Below are 17,623 nucleotides of genomic sequence, written 5' to 3' on the forward strand. Positions count from 1 at the left end.
AAGGGGCTGAATGGCCTACTCCTGCTCTTAACTCCTCTGAATGTTTACCTGTTTTCGACAAAGGGAAAACAATAGCCATTATTTTTTCATCTTAGACAATAGCCTTTATCTATGTGGATACCATATAAAGGGAACTTTGAACACAATTAAATCTTTGGATCATACACCATCTGGATGGTCTATTTGAAGCGTACTTCGGGATAGGGCACGAGGCATCTTCACACTTCTCTTGTTTTTTTTTCCAGAAATCGTGGTTTGGGCTATTTTGAGGTCAAAGAAATAGAGGAAGGGAGCAGAAAGGCAATCCTTCTGAGTGCATGTGGGACCCAAGTTTATAATTTAATATGCAGCCTTACATCTCCAAGCACACCCAACTCCATGTCATTCATTGAGATAGCTGTATTTGTGAAAACACACTACTAACTAAAGCTATCAGTAATATTTTAGGGATTTAAGTTCAACTCAACAGGGAGAGTCCCTGGAGAAACTATTACAACTTATATCTAGAGAGCTCAGAACACTGACTATGGAGCCACTCTCAATGATATGGTGCAGGACCTTTGAGTCTATGGGGTAAATAATGAGGCCACCCAAAGGAAGCTATTAGCACAGGCAGATATAAATCTTAATAAGGTGCTGGAGGTGACACTGGTGATGGAGAGCATTGGGAAGGGCACACAGAACCTTCAGAGCACTCAAAATAGGCTAGGCTCACCAATGAAGGCAGGCAGTCAGCAGTGGTACCGACAGTGAAGATGCAATTTTAAAACAGGAAGCAAATACAGCTATGAACAGAACAAGAAGATTTAAAGGAGCATTCAATTGCCGAGGATGTGGGGATAATTACTCCCCTGAAGCCTGGAGGTACAAAGAGGCTTAATGCTTTTTCCTTACAGAAAAGGACACTTGAGGCACCGATGTAAAAGCAAGTCCAATCATTCCAGTAACAGAGTTAGTAATACAGCACAAGTGCATGATAGGGAAGTTCTAAGGATTTAAATATTCACTTACTTTTCAATGGGAAAGCAAGCAAGATAGCCCCAATCACTGTGATGCTTTCAGTAGGTCATTAAAGATCGAAGGTGATACAGGAGTCTCTGCCACAGTGACAGGAGTCATGATATGGATATGCCGGCGTTGGACTGGGGTAAACACAGTAAAAAGTCTGACAACACCAGGTTTAATTCCAACCGATTTATTTGATAGTAAACTCACAAGTTTACTATCAAGTAAATCGACTGGACTTAAACCTGGTGTCAGACTTTTTTACAGTGATAGGAGAACAGACATTTCAACACTTACAAGGTGTCTAGCCACTGAGTTTGATGGATACCACAGCAAAACTAACTTACACAAGAGAAGCTATCAAGATAAAGGGTACTGTCACAGCATCTGTAAAGCTATCAGCAGTCGTCCGCTCAACTCCCAGTAATAATAGTGTCAGACCAAGGGCCAAGTCTTTCCAGCAGTGACTGACTCAAGATAATACCATGGGGCGGCACGGTAGCACAGTGGTTAGCACTGCTGCTTCACAACTCCAGGGGCCTGGGTTCGATCCGTGGCTTGGGTTACTGTGTGGAGTTTGCACATTCTCCTCGTGTCTGCGTGAGTTTCCTCTGGGTGCTCCGGTTTCCTCCCACAGTCCAAAGATGTTCGGGTTAGGTTGATTGGTCACACTAAAATTCCTGAGATGCATAGGTTAGAGGGATTAGTGGGTAAATATGTAGGGATATGGCCTAGGTGGGACTGTGCTTGGTGCAGACTCGATGGGCCAAATGGCCTCTTTCTGTACTGTAGGGATTCTAAGTCATTTTAAGTCATAAACTGGAAGATCTTCCAAGTATAGGAAAGAGGACTGCCTGAGTTAAATGAAGTTGGAGAGTGCTTTTTGTGACAAATTAGGTAAAATAAGGGGCCACCCCTAAGTTAGCTAGGTGCTCAGATTCTGTCAATCCAGTTAACAAAACATCCAAGTATACTGTAACTCGTGGAAATCCATGCAACTGACTTTCTACTGTCACACATGCTGATGACACACCAAAGGCAGGGCATATACTGGAACAAGCTTTCCTAATGCTTGGGAAGCATATTCTAACTCAAGTTGCTAGCGTGCCTGACTCATCCAATTTTGTACAAGATTGACCTCCGGCCAGCTTTGCATACATGACTTCAATCTTTGGGATCGTTCACTTATCTAATGTGACAGCCTGATTAACTGATAACTTGCGATCTCCAACAGATGCAGATTAGAATCACAGAATGTATGGCACAGAGACAGGCCTCTTCAGTCCAAACTGGTCCATGCCTACCAAAAAGCCCATCTAAGCTAATCCCCCAAGTGGCCCATATCCCTCTAAACCTTTCCATGTATCTGTCCAAATGCCTCATAAATGATGTCAATGTCCCTGCCTCAACCACTTCAAGTTGGTCCTCAGGTTCTCATTAATTCTTTCCCTTCTTAAAATGATGCCCTCTAATTCTCGATTCCTCAACCCTGAGGAAAAAGACTTGAGTGCCTTCATCCTATCCATGCCTCTCATGATCTTGTACACCTCTGTGAGATCAACCCTCAGTCTCCAATGCTCCGTAGAAAAATGTCCCAGCCTGTTCAATCTCTCTCTATAAATCAATCCCATGAGTCCTGGCAACATACTTGTAAATCTCTTCTGCACTCTCTCCAGTTTAATAACATATTGGCGGCATGGTAGCTCAGTGGTTAGCACTGCTGCTTCACAGTTCCAGGGTCCTGGGTTCGATTCCTGGCTTGGGTCACTGTCTGTGCGGAGTTTGCACATTCTCCTCGTGTCTGTGTGGGTTTCCTCCCACAGTCCAAAGATGTGCGTGTTAGATTGATTGGCCATGCTAAGAAATTGCCCCTTAGTGTCCAGGGATGCGTAGGTTAGAGGGATTAGTGGGCATAATATATAGGGATATGGGGGTAGGGCCTGGGTGGGATTGTATTCGGTGCAGACTCGATGGGCCGAAGGGCCTCTTTCTGCACTGTAGGGTTCTATGATTCTATGATATTTCCTATAGCAAGGCAATCAAAACGGAACACAGTAGTCCAGGTGTGGCCTCACCATATAACTGCATGATACATCCCAACTTCTATACTCAATGTCCTGATTGAAGGCAAGCATGCCAAAAGCCCTCTTCACTGCCTTATCGACCTGTGACTTTACCTTTATCTTATAAGAACCATGTGCATGAACTCCAAGGTCTCTCTTTTCATGATATTCCCTAAGGTCCTACCATTCAATGTGAATGTCCTATCTTGATTTGACCTTCCAAAATGCCATACCTCACACTTATCTGTATTGAACTCCGTTTACCACTTTATGGCCCACTGCAATTTTTGATAACTTTCTCACTGTCTACAATGCCACCTACTTTGTCTTGTCAGGCTTTGACATAGGAACTATGGGGGCTGATTGAACTGGGTGGCTAATACCTAATTTATCCAATCTCTTCAATTCTGTGTCTAACTTTTCTCGCAAGGTATATAGTACTGGTTTTGTTCTAATAAAACAAGGGTTGCCTCTGGATCTATATAGATTTTCACCTCGAGGTGAAGCCTCATGTTTCCAAGGAATGCACCAACAAATTCAATGAAGATAACAATTGCTTCACTTTTAAAAGCTTCTGTCAGGTATCTTCCAAAACCAATTAGAATACGTTTCTTTAGCAGCATATGCAAGTGGGCCAATAATGCCAACAAATTTGGTAGAAAATGCCCATAACATTCACCATTCCCAAAAATGACTTGAGGTCAGTTGTGTTTCTGGGGACAGGTTCTTCATTGCTCTGACCTTCTTTCCAAAGAATTGGTTCTAACCTGCGTCACCGCTCTATATGGTGTCAGTGCAGCATTGTCCCATGAGACGGAGGATGGCAGATCTGAAAGGCCAATAGGTAATTTCTCAATAGTTCCCTCAGAAGCTGAAAAGGGCTGAACACAAATTGAGAAAGGAGGATTTATCAACTTTTTCCCAATTCTCAAAGCACAAGTTGGAAACTTGTGGGTTGCTATAAGCATGAGGTACAGTGTTTGCACCCATGATTTTCTGTATTAGGAATTCCCAACCTCTTCTGTGTCACAGTCATGGGAAGTAGTAAAAGATACAAAATAAAGAAAGGGAAAATCAAATTAACTCACAAGTACTACCTAGCAACAGAGTTACAAACAAAGAAAATGCTCAAGACTCAAAACAGGTCAGAGGGAAAAAAAAAGGACAAGTGAAGTTTTGACAGAATCTCTTCAGAATCTGAAGTGCTCTTTCAACAGAGACAGGCTAAGTTGCTAAAACATTTCTGTCATAGGAAAGTGGCGTTCCTTCCTAAATCTCAATTATCACCTAAAACACTGAATTGATCTCAATTCCAGCTAGAAAACAAAATGATTGAAAAGTTTAATCATATACCAGTCCGACTGGAACTATCATATGGCATGACTATAAAACTGCGAAAAGAATACATAAAATACTTCATTACAGAATACTAACTTCTCACTTTTCCAGTATAATCTTGCAAAACACCTTAAACAAGTCTCTTTAGATGAAATAACAGATCTAGAATGAGCACATCAGTAACTGAAATACTTTTGCTTTCCATTGCAGTGTGACAAATGAGCAAGGTGCTTCATAACTGCAAATATTTATCTGTCACCAATAGGAGCCAAAATTTAGCAAGACAACAATTTAATCTCCCCATCCCACCCAGCCGTGCTGACATCATCATGACTGACCAAAGTAAATCCAGGATTACTCCCACCCCAAGCAAACTCAATACATAGTTAACAAAAAAGATGAATAGTAAACCACAAATAAAAAGGTTAATATGATCCTGTAGCTCTGGTTAAACTTTGTCATGCTTTGAAATAGAAGATGAAACCCACAAACAAATTAAGGCTTTATTATCCACTCTCATCAAGAATTCCATAATTTCTATGTACGTGCAGAAAAATCAACAGGCAATATACCACAAGGTGCTAACATGCTGAAAGGGTGCAAAAACATCAATCCCTTCTAACCCACTCACTATCAACATCCAAAGGTCACATGCAAATTAGTTTCAAACATAATTTATAACATACAGATGGGGCCATATTAATACAATACTTATTGAACTGAATCAACAGCTTATGCTGAAGAGTTCAAACCTCAGTAACGCAAAACCGAATTCAATATATCTGTTACATTTAGTATTATGATATTGCGTCATGCAAGCAATCTGAATTAATTCCTGATTAAACATGTCAAAGTTTGGAGCACTACTTATGTTGCCCTGGACAACAACTTCCTTCAACCAGTTATCCCAGAAATTACACACTAACTAGACACTGATCTTGTTGCTCTTCTTCAGATGTTGCTGGCATAAAATACTTCCCAAAGGAGTTAATTTCACAATAATTAATTGTAAGAGGCACTTCAACATTGTCATAAAATGCTTTATGAATTCAAACATATATAAATATGCAACAACACGAGTTAGGGAAGGCTTGGATAAAATGAACCAATCTTTACGATATTGCCCATTTGGTGAGCCCTGCTTACAATTAAAACTGAGAAGGCTACGCAATATAAATTCCAAGCATCAAATTCCATTCACCAACAAGTGCAATAAAATCAAAAAGTCAACCTTTTTACATGCAGTTAAAAACAACAGCACCCAAATTATAGAAAAAAAAACACAGTAAAAAAACATGCAGCTATTTACTGTTCAACAATCAACCATCTTACCTCACTGGCATCAGACCCCATTTGATAGCAGAAGAGGACAGTTAAAAAGAAGAGGAATATTGATAACTTTCCCTAACAAACTAGTTTCAAAACTTATTTACAGTAGTGAATTCCTGGATTTCGACCGAAAATTAGTCCGCAATAACAAACTGAGTATTGCTGAAGCATTCATTGCAAATAAGTGGAATCCTCAGTCAAGAATATTTATTCAAGTATTATAATTACAGCTATAAGTTTAAACATGACCAATTGGTCATTATTTGAGAGCCCATCTTCTTGTATCAATAGCCTTGTATCATCAATAGTGAACAGGTCTGCACCAATCCTTGATGGGAAAGATTGGCCCAGATATTGTTGTAGCAAGGTAAATAACAACCCATCAGTTCAAAAATCTATTGCCCATTAAGTTGCTGAAAGTGAGAATTGATAATGATGCAGTGAGGGAAATAGGGTGACCAGGGACCTAGTGAACAGAACAACAAACAGGAACCATTGAGATTTAAGGATTGGAAAATAAATAGTGAAAAGGCGTTGACTGGAATAGGGTGAATTCAGTTTCAAAAAAGGCACATAAAGAGAAATTGAAGATGGAATGCAAGATAAAGAGGCAAAGGAAATGTTATTTTTATTTTTCTTAACCTTCTAGAACTATTCAGCATGTGCAGAAATGAAGCTCCGTACTTGCAAGTTATTTTCAGTGCCAGATAGGTTGATTGCTAGTCATAAACTTTATCATGTTATCGTGAATAGTGAAATGTAGTTTTTGCAAAGCTAATAGGTGCAGTTGTGCAACATGGGCAATGTATGAAAACTGGCATTTAACCATGCATCTGTTCCTCACCTAAAGTTGCTGTATTACCTACACACAACAGTAAGAGCCTATATTTTGACAGCAAATTCAGTACATCATAATCAGAAATGGGTCATATCATTCATAATTTCAATTCACGTCATACAAATGACATTTTTTTAAAGCAACTTTTTGGCTGCCTCTTTTCTTCATTTACCTTATTTCCAGTTTTTCAATATTTTCCTCTTCAACTTGAAAATGGGATTTCCTGGTGTAGCTACTGTTTCGTGTTACCTGGAACATTTCAATAAATCACACTGGAGATTAATCAGTGACATTCTGCTTCATTTCTCCTCAATCTCATTATTGCATAAATAGAAAACTGTTAATTTCATCAATGAAGGAAGAAGCATGCAAGCTTTCTATACAAGTCACTTACTTCGAAATAGAATGTTTCATCAAAAAGCGGGTTGCTGGTTTTCTTCTTCACTTTGGTCCTTTTTTGATCCAACCTAAGAAAACAAAAAATTGTGACACCTTATACCAAATTCAAAATGAAGAATGCCTTCCAAAATTAAATTTTTAAGGGGTGGGGAGTCCCAGATTAAGTGCCCTGATGGGTTCTATAGCTGAATTTTCTGGACTTCGTGATGGCTGGTGAAAAGGCAGAGAGCCAGAAAAATACTGGGGGAAAGAGGCACGTTGGGGAAGGCTCCCCAACCAATTCCTGTCCAAAAGGCATGTTGGACATCAGGTCAATTGCCCTGCCACAGACACTGCTGGCCAATGGCACTGAAGAATGCCCAAATAAAAGGCAATTTTACTGCCACACCAACAATTTGACGTCAGAGTGCCCATCGCCTCGCCAGTCAACTATCGTCTTGCTGCGTGTGGAGGCTGCCCGCTTAATGGAGACAGCCACCCTTCAGCAGGCTGTGGGTCATCAGGGCTGAAGCTGCCATGATTTCAAGAACATACAAGGGCACTGCCAACATTTCATTTATTTCTTCACTGGTGCAAAACCTAACAAAGGTATCTCCATGTTGAGGCATTCTCATGTTCACCTGACTGCCTACGCCCGACGGGGCTTCAGAGGCTTCAGCAGGTCCTCCAATTGGGCCTGCTGCATACTGGTTTCTCACCATTCTTGACTGGATGGTGAGCTTGAAGTGACAACCTCCTGGAAGACTGCGGAGCCAGTCTTTCTGCTGACATATGAGCTCGGAATCTCACTTGGTCCCGAAGCCAGCGGTAAAATCTAGCCCACAATGTCAGATACTGGTGAAACCGGAGGATCTAAAGTTCCTAGTCATTCTGTTTCAATGACAAGCACACAAGAAGTTACAGCACTGAAATGGGACAATCAGCACAACCAATTCTAGTCAGTATTTCCTCTGCCACACAACAATATAGTTGCGATCACTACTGCCTCCCCGCCCCAAAAACGCTTCAACTTTTTCTTCCATCCACCTAGTCAATGAAATCTTAAATGTTTAATAGAGATTCTGCCTCACCCAGTAATTTCAGAAGTGAATTTCATATTATCTGAAGTCTTTCTCCTGCCCTTTGTTCAAAATCTCTCACTTAATTGTGTTTTTTTGACACACCTTCTTGGTCTTTTGAGTAGAAATAATCCTCTTCAATCTACGCCATCCAGCTTTTCATCATTTTAAATACTATCACAATGTCTTGTTATTTGATTAATTGAAACATAAGACAGACAATTTTCAAGTTTTTCTGACCTGGTTTCTGTACACCTATCTATCCGACAATCCAAACTTCTTATCCTTAACATTAAAACAGAGCCGACATACAGTTAGTTGGATGCTATAGGATGAATATCGGTCTATTTTCCATTCTGTCTGTAAATGAAAATAGTTCCGCATTTTGTTCATAGAACAGATTCTGAAGCCTCACTAAGATGTAAAGTATCAAACAATGCCATATTTTCCTTTAAAAAAACACATTTCAGTGCCACAATACCTCTGACACAGAGTCCAGAACAAACTGCTTCTCAAGCAATGTTGGAACACAATGCAGTCTTGGAATATCAGTCTGACATCTTTAGAAAAGCATATCAAAGAAAAGACTTGGCACAACTCATCAATTTCGAAGTCCTTGATCCTCTCAGCAACATCAACCCTGCATCTCAAGTACTATAAAGCCATATTTAAGTCTGAACTGGACACATTATGATCGCCAACATCTACTGATATACTGAGATCAAATCATAGAAACTGTATGATATAGAAAGACAGTACTTGGCCATTGCGTCTACGAAGAAAAATAAGCCACCCAGCCTAATTCCACTTTCCAGCATTTGGTCTATAGCCTTGCAGATTATAGCAATTGAGATGCATACCAGACACCTTTTAGATGAGTTGAGGGTTTCGGCCCCAAGAGCAATGAGCTCCAGAATCCCACAATCCTTTAGGTGAAAAAAAATCTTCCCTTTTCTCCCCTCAAATCCTTGTACAATCACTTCACATTTATGCCCCCTGATCACTGACCTCTCTGCTAAACTAACTAGATCCTTCCCATCCAATATATTCAGGCCCCTCACAATTTAGTGCCCTTCAATCGAATCACCCCTAAGCCTCCTCTGTTCCACAGACAACAGCCCCAACCTATCCAATCTTTCCTCATAGCTGCAATTTTCCATTCCTGGCCACATCCTCATAAATCTCCTCTATTCCCTCTCTAATACAATTACATCATTTATGGAAGGAGCTGACCAAAACTGCAAGTTACTACCCATCTAGTGTCTTATTTAGTTCCAACATAACATTCTTAAATTCTTTGCCTCAGCTATTAAATGAATGGATTCCAGCTGCCTTCTTAACTGCCACATTAACTTGTCCTGCTAACTCCTCAGATCTGTGGACAACTCAGTACCCTCGCATTTATTGTATAATCCTCATCACACAAACTTCTCCTGGCTAAATTCCATTTGCCACTTTTCTGCCTACCTGACCAGTCATTGATATCTTTCTGCAGTTGATTGTAATCCTGTTTGCTATTAAATCATGTGGCCATTTTTTGTGCCACCTACAAATATATTGATCATTTCTCCTACACTTATTCCTAATCATTAACGTATACCACAAAAAACAAGGGACTAAGTCCTAAGCCCTGTGTAACCCCACTTCAATCAATGTTTGCCCTTCATTTCCTGCTGCGGAGCCGATCTTGTACCCAATATATCAGCACCAAACATTTGCATCATCCATGTTTTGAACATAAGAACATAAGAAATAGGAGCAGGAGTAGGCCATCTAGCCCCTCGAACCTGCCCCGCCATTCAATATGATCATGGATGATCTGCCGTGGCTCAGTTCCACATTCCCGCCCTCTCCCCATAACCCTTAATCCCTTTGCCTATCAAAAACCTATCAACCCGCGTCTTAAAAATATTTAGCGAGACAGCCTCCACCACTTCAACGGGCAGAGAATTCCAGAGATTCACCACCCTTTGAGTGAAGAAGTTCCTCCTCAACTTCGTTCTAAACCGCCCCCCCCTTTATCTTGAGGCTGTGCCCTCTAGTCCTACAGTCCTTTCTGAGCGGGAAGAGTCTCTCCACCTCTATCCTATCCATCCCATTCATCATCTTATATGTCTCAATGAGATCTCCCCTCATTCTTCTAAACTCTAACGAGTACAAGCCTAGTTTATTCAGCCTCTCCTCATAGTTCAACCCCGTCAACTCCGGAATCAGCCTAGTAAACCTCCTCTGCACTCCCTCCAAGGCCAAAATATCCTTGCGTAAGTGCGGTGACCAGAACTGCACACAGTACTCCAGCTGCGGCCTCACCAGTGCCCTATACAGCTGCAGCAAGACCTCCCTACTTTTATATTCAATCCCCCTCCCTATGAAGGCCAGCATCCCATTCGCCTTCCTGACCACCTGCTGCACCTGCAGGCTGGGTTTTTGCGACTCATGCACAAGGACCCCGAGGTCCCTCTGCACCGTCGCATGCTGCAGTTTTTCGCCACGTAAGTAATAGTCGTTCCTACCATTATTCCTACCAAAGTGGACAGCCTCACATTTGCCAACATTAAATTCCATTTGCCAGTTCCTGGCCCATTCGCCCAGCCTATCTAGATCCTTCCGCAGACTCTCCACACCCTCCGCACAATTTGTCATTCCACCAATCTTGGTGTCATCAGCAAATTTCGACACCATACACTCGGTTCCCTCCTCCAGATCATCTATATAAATGGTAAATAGCTGAGGCCCCAGCACCGACCCCTGGGGCACTCCACTAGTCACCAACTGCCAATCCGAATAGCACCCATTGACCCCCACTCTCTGCCTCCTATTTGACAGCCAATCCTCTATCCACGCTAACACCCTACCCTCACCTCCATGCCCCCTGACCTTCTGTAATAACCTCTTGTGAGGCACCTTGTCAAACGCCTTCTGAAAATCAAGAAAGACCACATCCACCGGCTCTCCTCTATCCACCGCCCTAGACACATCCTCATAGAACTCCAATAAATTCGTCAGACACGACTTCCCCTTAACGAAACCATGCCGCGTCTGCTCTATCAAACAATTCTCCTCAAGATGCCTCGCTATTTTCTCCTTGATCACGGATTCTAACATTTTACCTACAACAGACGTTAAACTAACCGGCCTATAATTCCCTGCCTTTTGCCTGCCACCCTTCTTAAACAACGGCATAACATTAGTCGCTTTCCAGTCTTCCGGCACTTCCCCGGAATCCAGCGACGTTTGGAAATGATTCCATAGATCATTAACTGGTTCAGAGTGCAAGAATTCATACACGTTTGAGGTAATTTCTGAGTTTCTTGAAATTTGAAATAATTTCCCAAGTCTTCATAATCATGAAGAACTACATTAATGCAAAAGCTCTTTTCGTATATCCTACACCAGGTAAAATTATAAGTTCGATGCATGGAAAGGGAATTCAAATCTTATCCAAATAGAGTGAAAAACATTGCTACACAAGAAACACCTTATGGACTACAAATTAATTAGTTTTCCTTTTAAGCTCTGTCCCCTAACTTTTGCAAATGCAATTGTGCTACTGCATTTATAATATGTAATTGTAAGTTTAATTTCAGAATCAACACTGTACCTAGAAGGGCCAACCAGAGAGACAGTAGCATAGGGATCCCCACTCTGTCCATTTACAAGAGGAAGTCCTTGGCATTCAATTATCCTGCATGTTGAAGAAAACAAAAAGCATTAGAAATGTTAATAATGGTTATAATTACTGATCTAACCATCAGATTTTGAGATTAACTGTTAACCAAGAGTTTTTAAAAATATGAAACAGTTAGTTAAATGACAATATTTGTGGCCGTATTTCATATGCACACCACAAAAGAAGCTAGAGAGAAGATACTTCTGTCTCTACCAGCCTTGCTGCAGTTAGGAATGAATTTACTTTACTCATTTCTTCTGATCCATGTTTACATTTTAAGTGCTGTAACATTTGCAGTCACACTGCTCTAATCTCTTCCTCCACACAGTTTGAAGACCCAATGGTGTCTTACTCCCCTCTTCCAGGCAACTCAACACTGCGAAGCTATCCCCTGATTTTTGGTGGGGCTGACAAAATTTCCTTTCTCTATTTCTTGCATGCATTTCGTGCTTAGTTCTTAGATAGATAGCAATGTCTACTACCTTAATTTACATCAATGTTAAAATTTCATTCCTTAAAAAGTGATCTGGCCATTGTAGTTATCCAGATCACTTCTTCACCCAAGTCCTAGACAGAATATAGTTTGCTAATGATTTATCATTAAATCACGTAGTCCAGCTCTGCTTAAAAGTGTCAGATGTTGCACCTGGTTAAATATCTCTTCAAATTCTTAAGTATACTACACTTACATTCAATATTCATTTGTGGATGCTGAGCATTAATTTGTTTTTTTTTGCAGAATTCCAACAGAATTCCAGTCACCCAGTGCAGCTTACACAGCCGACCACACTGCAAAAGCTCTTCAGTTGAGCCCTACTAGTAATCAATACAAATGCTGACCGTTTTCATGGATATATGAACATGGGAATAATAGCTTCCAATTAATTTCACTTCCTTTGAAAAGACATACTTATACCAGACGCCTTTCAATTGTTCCAGCGTAGGTTCGCCAGAATGTTGCCGTGTATGGAGGGTCTTAGCTATGAGGAGAGATTGGGCAAACTGGGGTTGTTCTCCCAGAGAATAAGGGGATACCTAATAGAGGCGTATAAAATTGAGGGGTATGGATAGGGTGAACAGCAGGAAGCTTTTTCCCAGGTCAGAGGTGACAAATACGAGGGGTCACAGGTTCAAGGTGAGGGGGGCGTGGTTTAACTCATATCAGAGGGACGTATTTTACACAGACGGTGATGGGGGCCTGGAAATGCACTGCCAAGCAGGGTGGTGGAGGCGGACACGCTGGGATCGTTTAAGACTTATCTAGATAAGATGGTCTTATCTAGAAAGAATGGTCTAGTTGGACCAATGAGCGGCGCAGGCTTGGAGGGCCGAAGGGCCTGTTTCCTGTGCTGTATTGTTCTTTGTTCTGGAGCAGAACCCATGTTTGGGACTGATACAGATACTTTTTCTACAAACCTGAAGTAACCATAAAATTACACTGGGAAAGACAAATAACGAAGCTAGGGGTAAGGTGGGAAGTTAAATAATTTTCAACAATTTTGATGTACCGTCTTAGCTCAAGACTTCAGATTCTATATCGCAACCATAAGGCCAAATTCACCTGAGGCCAGTAGGTGCTGCTTTTCAAAAGTACAATTACCTGTTGTACTAAACTAAGCCATCAGAACAGTGCATTGCCTTTCAAGAGGCACGAAATCTAGATCTTCAGTATTACAGTTTGGGTTTTTCAACAGTGTCCTCTTCTAACAGCAAACCACATCCTTTACCAACCAAAATCTGCTCTTACTTTATGCTTTATAGAACTTGAGTTGGACAATTTTATTTTTCAAATTTATTTCGTAGGCACGCCAGCTTTGTGCATACTATCACAATAGAGAAGTAAACTTGCAGCTCAAGTATTAACAATTTTTAAGCACAGCACAGGGGGACCAAAAATCTCAGTTGCTCTTTTAAATGCTCAAGTTTAACGGCTCACAAGGAGTAAGTAATACACTGGGCAAACTGTCTCACAACTTTTAATATGTTGAAAACAATTAGTTTTCATCTGTGGGAAAGCTAACACTAATATTTACTCTTCAGTATGTCATCTCTCAATTAAGAACCTAAGAATTAAATTTCCCGATTGCCCAATAAGGCTGCTTTAATGTTGCATATGCTCTGATATTGATGCAGCTAGCTTCAAACAGAATCTCTCAGCCAAAAGCAAACCTGAAGTAGATTTGCTGGATTCATTACTGGCTGGTAGCAACAACTTTTTCCCTCACAAATTACTGTACAATTGTTGACAGTGCAGAGATGTTTATCTCATCACTATCTTTAATCTACAAATAGGAGCTAGAACCACACTAAAAACCCTATCTAGCTCCACCCATATCAAGATAAAACCCACTATGTTATCAAAGTTAGTTCTACTTAAGTGCAAGGTAACCCATATGTCATGAAAAATACTGCAATGCAATTTCATTAGCTAATGATTGGAGTTACACACAATGATAGCTGTTAAGAACATAAGAACATAAGAAATAGGAGCAGGAGTAGGCCAACTAGCCCTTCGAGCCTGCCCCGCCATTCAATAAGATCACGGCTGATCTGTCTTGGCTCAGTTCCACATTCCCGCCCTCTCCCCATAACCCTTAATCCCCTCTCTTATCAAAAACCCATCAACCCGCGTCTTAAAAATATTTAGCGAGGCAGCCTCCACCACTTCAACGGGCAGAGAATTCCAGAGATTCACCACCCTTTGAGTGAAGAAGTTCCTCCTCAACTCCGTTCTAAACCGCCCCCCTTTATCTTGAGGCTGTGCCCCCTAGTCCTACTATCGAAAATCTTCAAATATAACCAAGTTCACCTCAACGTAACCAACACATCTGTTACATTTTGATCCCATGTCGGAATTCTTTAACACTGACACAGTCACCTCCTTTATATATAAATCTAGTTACCTATACATTGACAGCTCATCTGATCGGACTTAAGACATGAAAACAATTTGAAACATGCTATACAAATGCCAATGAGGGGATTGTGGTGAAAACTGCAAGACAATGGGCACACAACAGAATTAACTGGATGGAGGGATCGGCAATAGGCTGAACATAAAGAACATAAGAAATAGCAGGAGTAGGCCATCTAGCCATTCGAGCCTGCCCCGCCATTCAATAAGATCACGGCTGATCTGAAGGGGCTCAGTTCCACTTTCTCCCCATAACTCTTAATTCCCTTGCCTACCAAAAGCCTATCTACCCGTGTCTTAAATATATTTAGCGAGGTAGCCTTCACCACTTCAACGGGCAGAGAATTCCAGAGATTCACCACCCTTTGAGTGGAAAAGTTCCTCCTCAACTCCGTTCTAAACTGCATCCCCCCCCCCCGCCCATGTTGAGGCTGTGCCCTCTAGTCCTGCTGTCCTTTGAGTGGGAAGAATCTCTCTACCTCTACCCTATCCATCCCCTTCATTATTTTATACGTCTCTATAAGATCCCCCCTCATCCTTCTAAACTCCAACGAGTACAAACCCAGTCTATTCAGTCTCTCTTCATAGTCTAACCCCCTCATCTCCAGTATCAGCCTAGTGAACCTCCTCTGCACTCCCTCCAAGGCCAAAATATCCTTGCGCAAGTGCGGTGACCAAAACTGCACACTGTACTCCAGCTGCGGCCTCACCAGTGCCCTGTACAGTTGCAGCAAGACCTCCCTGCTTTTATATTCAATCCCCCTTGCTATAAAGGCTAGCATCCCATTTGCCTTCTCGATCACCTGCTGCACCTGTAGGCTGGATTTTTGCGATTCATGCACAAGGGCCCCCAGGTCCCTCTGCACCGTAGCATGCTGCAGCTTTTCGCCCTTTAAATAGTAATCCCTCCTACTATTGTTCCTGCCAAAGTGGATAACCTCACACTTGCTAACATTGTACTCCATTTGCCACGTCCTCACCCATTTGCTTAGCCTATCTAGATCCCTCTACAGACTTTCCACACCCTCTGCACAATTTGCTTTTCCACTTATCTTTGTGTCATCAGCAAATTTCGACACCCTACACTCAGCCCCCTCCTGATGGCATTTGGAGGTGGGGCAGGGGATGCTGGAGATAGAAATGGCCCAGAATGTTGGATGGTGGTGGGATAGGATGAGGAAGAAAAGAGAGGTATGAAAGGAATGGAAGGGACATAGCGTGAGATGCAATGCAAAGGTTGGAATGGTGAGGGTGGGGTGGTATGGCATGAGAAGAGCGGAGATGATGGAATTTGTTACGCATATTAATTTGACCACAAATGCTTTGTAAATACATATCAATTAGCCAAGACCAGCAATGTTAAACTACAATGGCCAAAGGGTATTCATAGATGCTGCAGACATTTTATGCCCTGGTTATAAGCGGAATACATTATTCCAGTACTTGGCATCAATTTATTATGGCCCTCTGAATATTATGGGGAGATGGTAGCATAGTACTAATGTCGCTGGACTAGCAATCCAGAGACCTAATTAACACTCTGGGGACATGGGTTCAAATCCCACCAGGGCAGCTGGTGGAGTTTGAGATCAGTTAATAAATCTGGAAGAGAGAAGCGATGAAGACAGCATTCAGCATGCTTGGTTTCATTGGTCAGAACACTGAATACAGGTGTTGGAATATCTTGAAGTTCTACAAGGCATCAGTAAGGCCACAATTGGAAGACTGTGTACAGTTTTGGTCATCCTATTATAGAAAGGATATTATGAAACTAGAAAAAGTGCAAAGAAGATTTACAAGGATGCTTGATGGTTTGAGTTATAAGGAAAGGCTGGATAGACTAGGACTTTTTTCACTGCAGCATAGGTAGCTTTAGGGGTGATCTTAAAGAGGTGTGTAAAATGATGAAGGCATAGATAAGATATAGTCAACATCTTTCCCCAAAGGTAGGGGAGTCTAAAACTGGAGGGCATAGGTTTAAGGTGCAAGGGGAGAGATTCAAAAGGGTCCAGAGGGGCAATGCTTTCACACAGGGGGTGGTGGGTATCTGGAAAGAGCTGCCAGAGGCAGATACAATTTTGTATTTTAAAAAACACTTAAGACAGTTACATGGGTAGGATGGGTATAGAGGGATATGGGCAAAACACAGGCAATTAGGACTAGTTTAATGGTAAAAACTGGGCGGTGCAGCCAAGTTGGCCCGAAGCCTGTTTCCATACTGTAAACCTTTATAATTCTATGAAAGCTAAACTTAGTAATGGCCACCAAAAAACTATGTCATAAAAACCCATCTGGTTCACTAAATTTCTTTAGGGAAGGAAATGTGCCATCCTTACCTGGTGTGGCCTACACGTGACTCCAAATCCACTGCCCTCAACAGCAGGGTAATACCAACAACCCATCAAAGAACGAAAATATTTTCTTTCACAATCAAACACAAGCTATTTCTCCAAAAATGACAAAGAAGAAACACTATTTATAAATTTGCTTTTAACAGGGACATTAAAATATCCTGACCATCTTTCTCCATCAAGCTCAGTTGTTTAGGTTGCCAGTTTCATTCAGAACCATTTCAATCTACTGTCTGCCTTTACATTCAAGCCATAACTCCCATTGTTCAATCAGTAATTTATTTCCCCTTCCAAGCATTTCAACAGGCACAGCACTAGGTGGCAGTCTACTGTAACCATTCACTTGGACTAGTTATTACTCCCACTTGACTGGATCAAATTTTGTATCTGGAACCATGTTCCACTCTTTACAGAGAAAATCCTGGCTACGGGAATAGCCTTTTAGCCAGCTGGAATAGTTTTAGGAGAAAATTCCTTTTTCCTGTTTTGGCACGTGGGCATGTCTGACTAGTCCAACATTTATTGCTCATCCCTAACTGCCCCAAGGTGATGGTGAGCCACCTTCTTCAACTCTGTAGTCAATGTGGTGTAGATATATCCACAGTGCTGTTAGTGAGCATGTACAGCATTCTGACCCAGTGACAGTGAAGGTATGGTG

General features: G+C 41.5%; 1 protein-coding gene across 1 annotated transcript in view; it reads right to left on the minus strand.

Moving 5' to 3' along the window:
- Positions 1 to 17,623, minus strand: part of rasa2 (RAS p21 protein activator 2) — a 123,662-nt gene that overhangs the window by 31,682 nt on the left and 74,357 nt on the right. The window contains exons 6-8 of the mRNA XM_080185906.1: positions 11,632 to 11,715; positions 6,968 to 7,040; positions 6,746 to 6,822 (exon numbers count right to left, since the gene is read on the minus strand). Coding sequence (XP_080042032.1) covers positions 6,746 to 6,822; positions 6,968 to 7,040; positions 11,632 to 11,715 — 234 coding nt within the window. The remainder of the gene's footprint in view (positions 1 to 6,745; positions 6,823 to 6,967; positions 7,041 to 11,631; positions 11,716 to 17,623) is intronic.

The sequence above is a fragment of the Carcharhinus amblyrhynchos genome, chromosome 3 (genome assembly GCF_965287045.1).
Source record: "Carcharhinus amblyrhynchos chromosome 3, sCarAmb.v2.hapA, whole genome shotgun sequence".
Taxonomy (NCBI): Eukaryota; Metazoa; Chordata; class Chondrichthyes; order Carcharhiniformes; family Carcharhinidae; genus Carcharhinus; species Carcharhinus amblyrhynchos.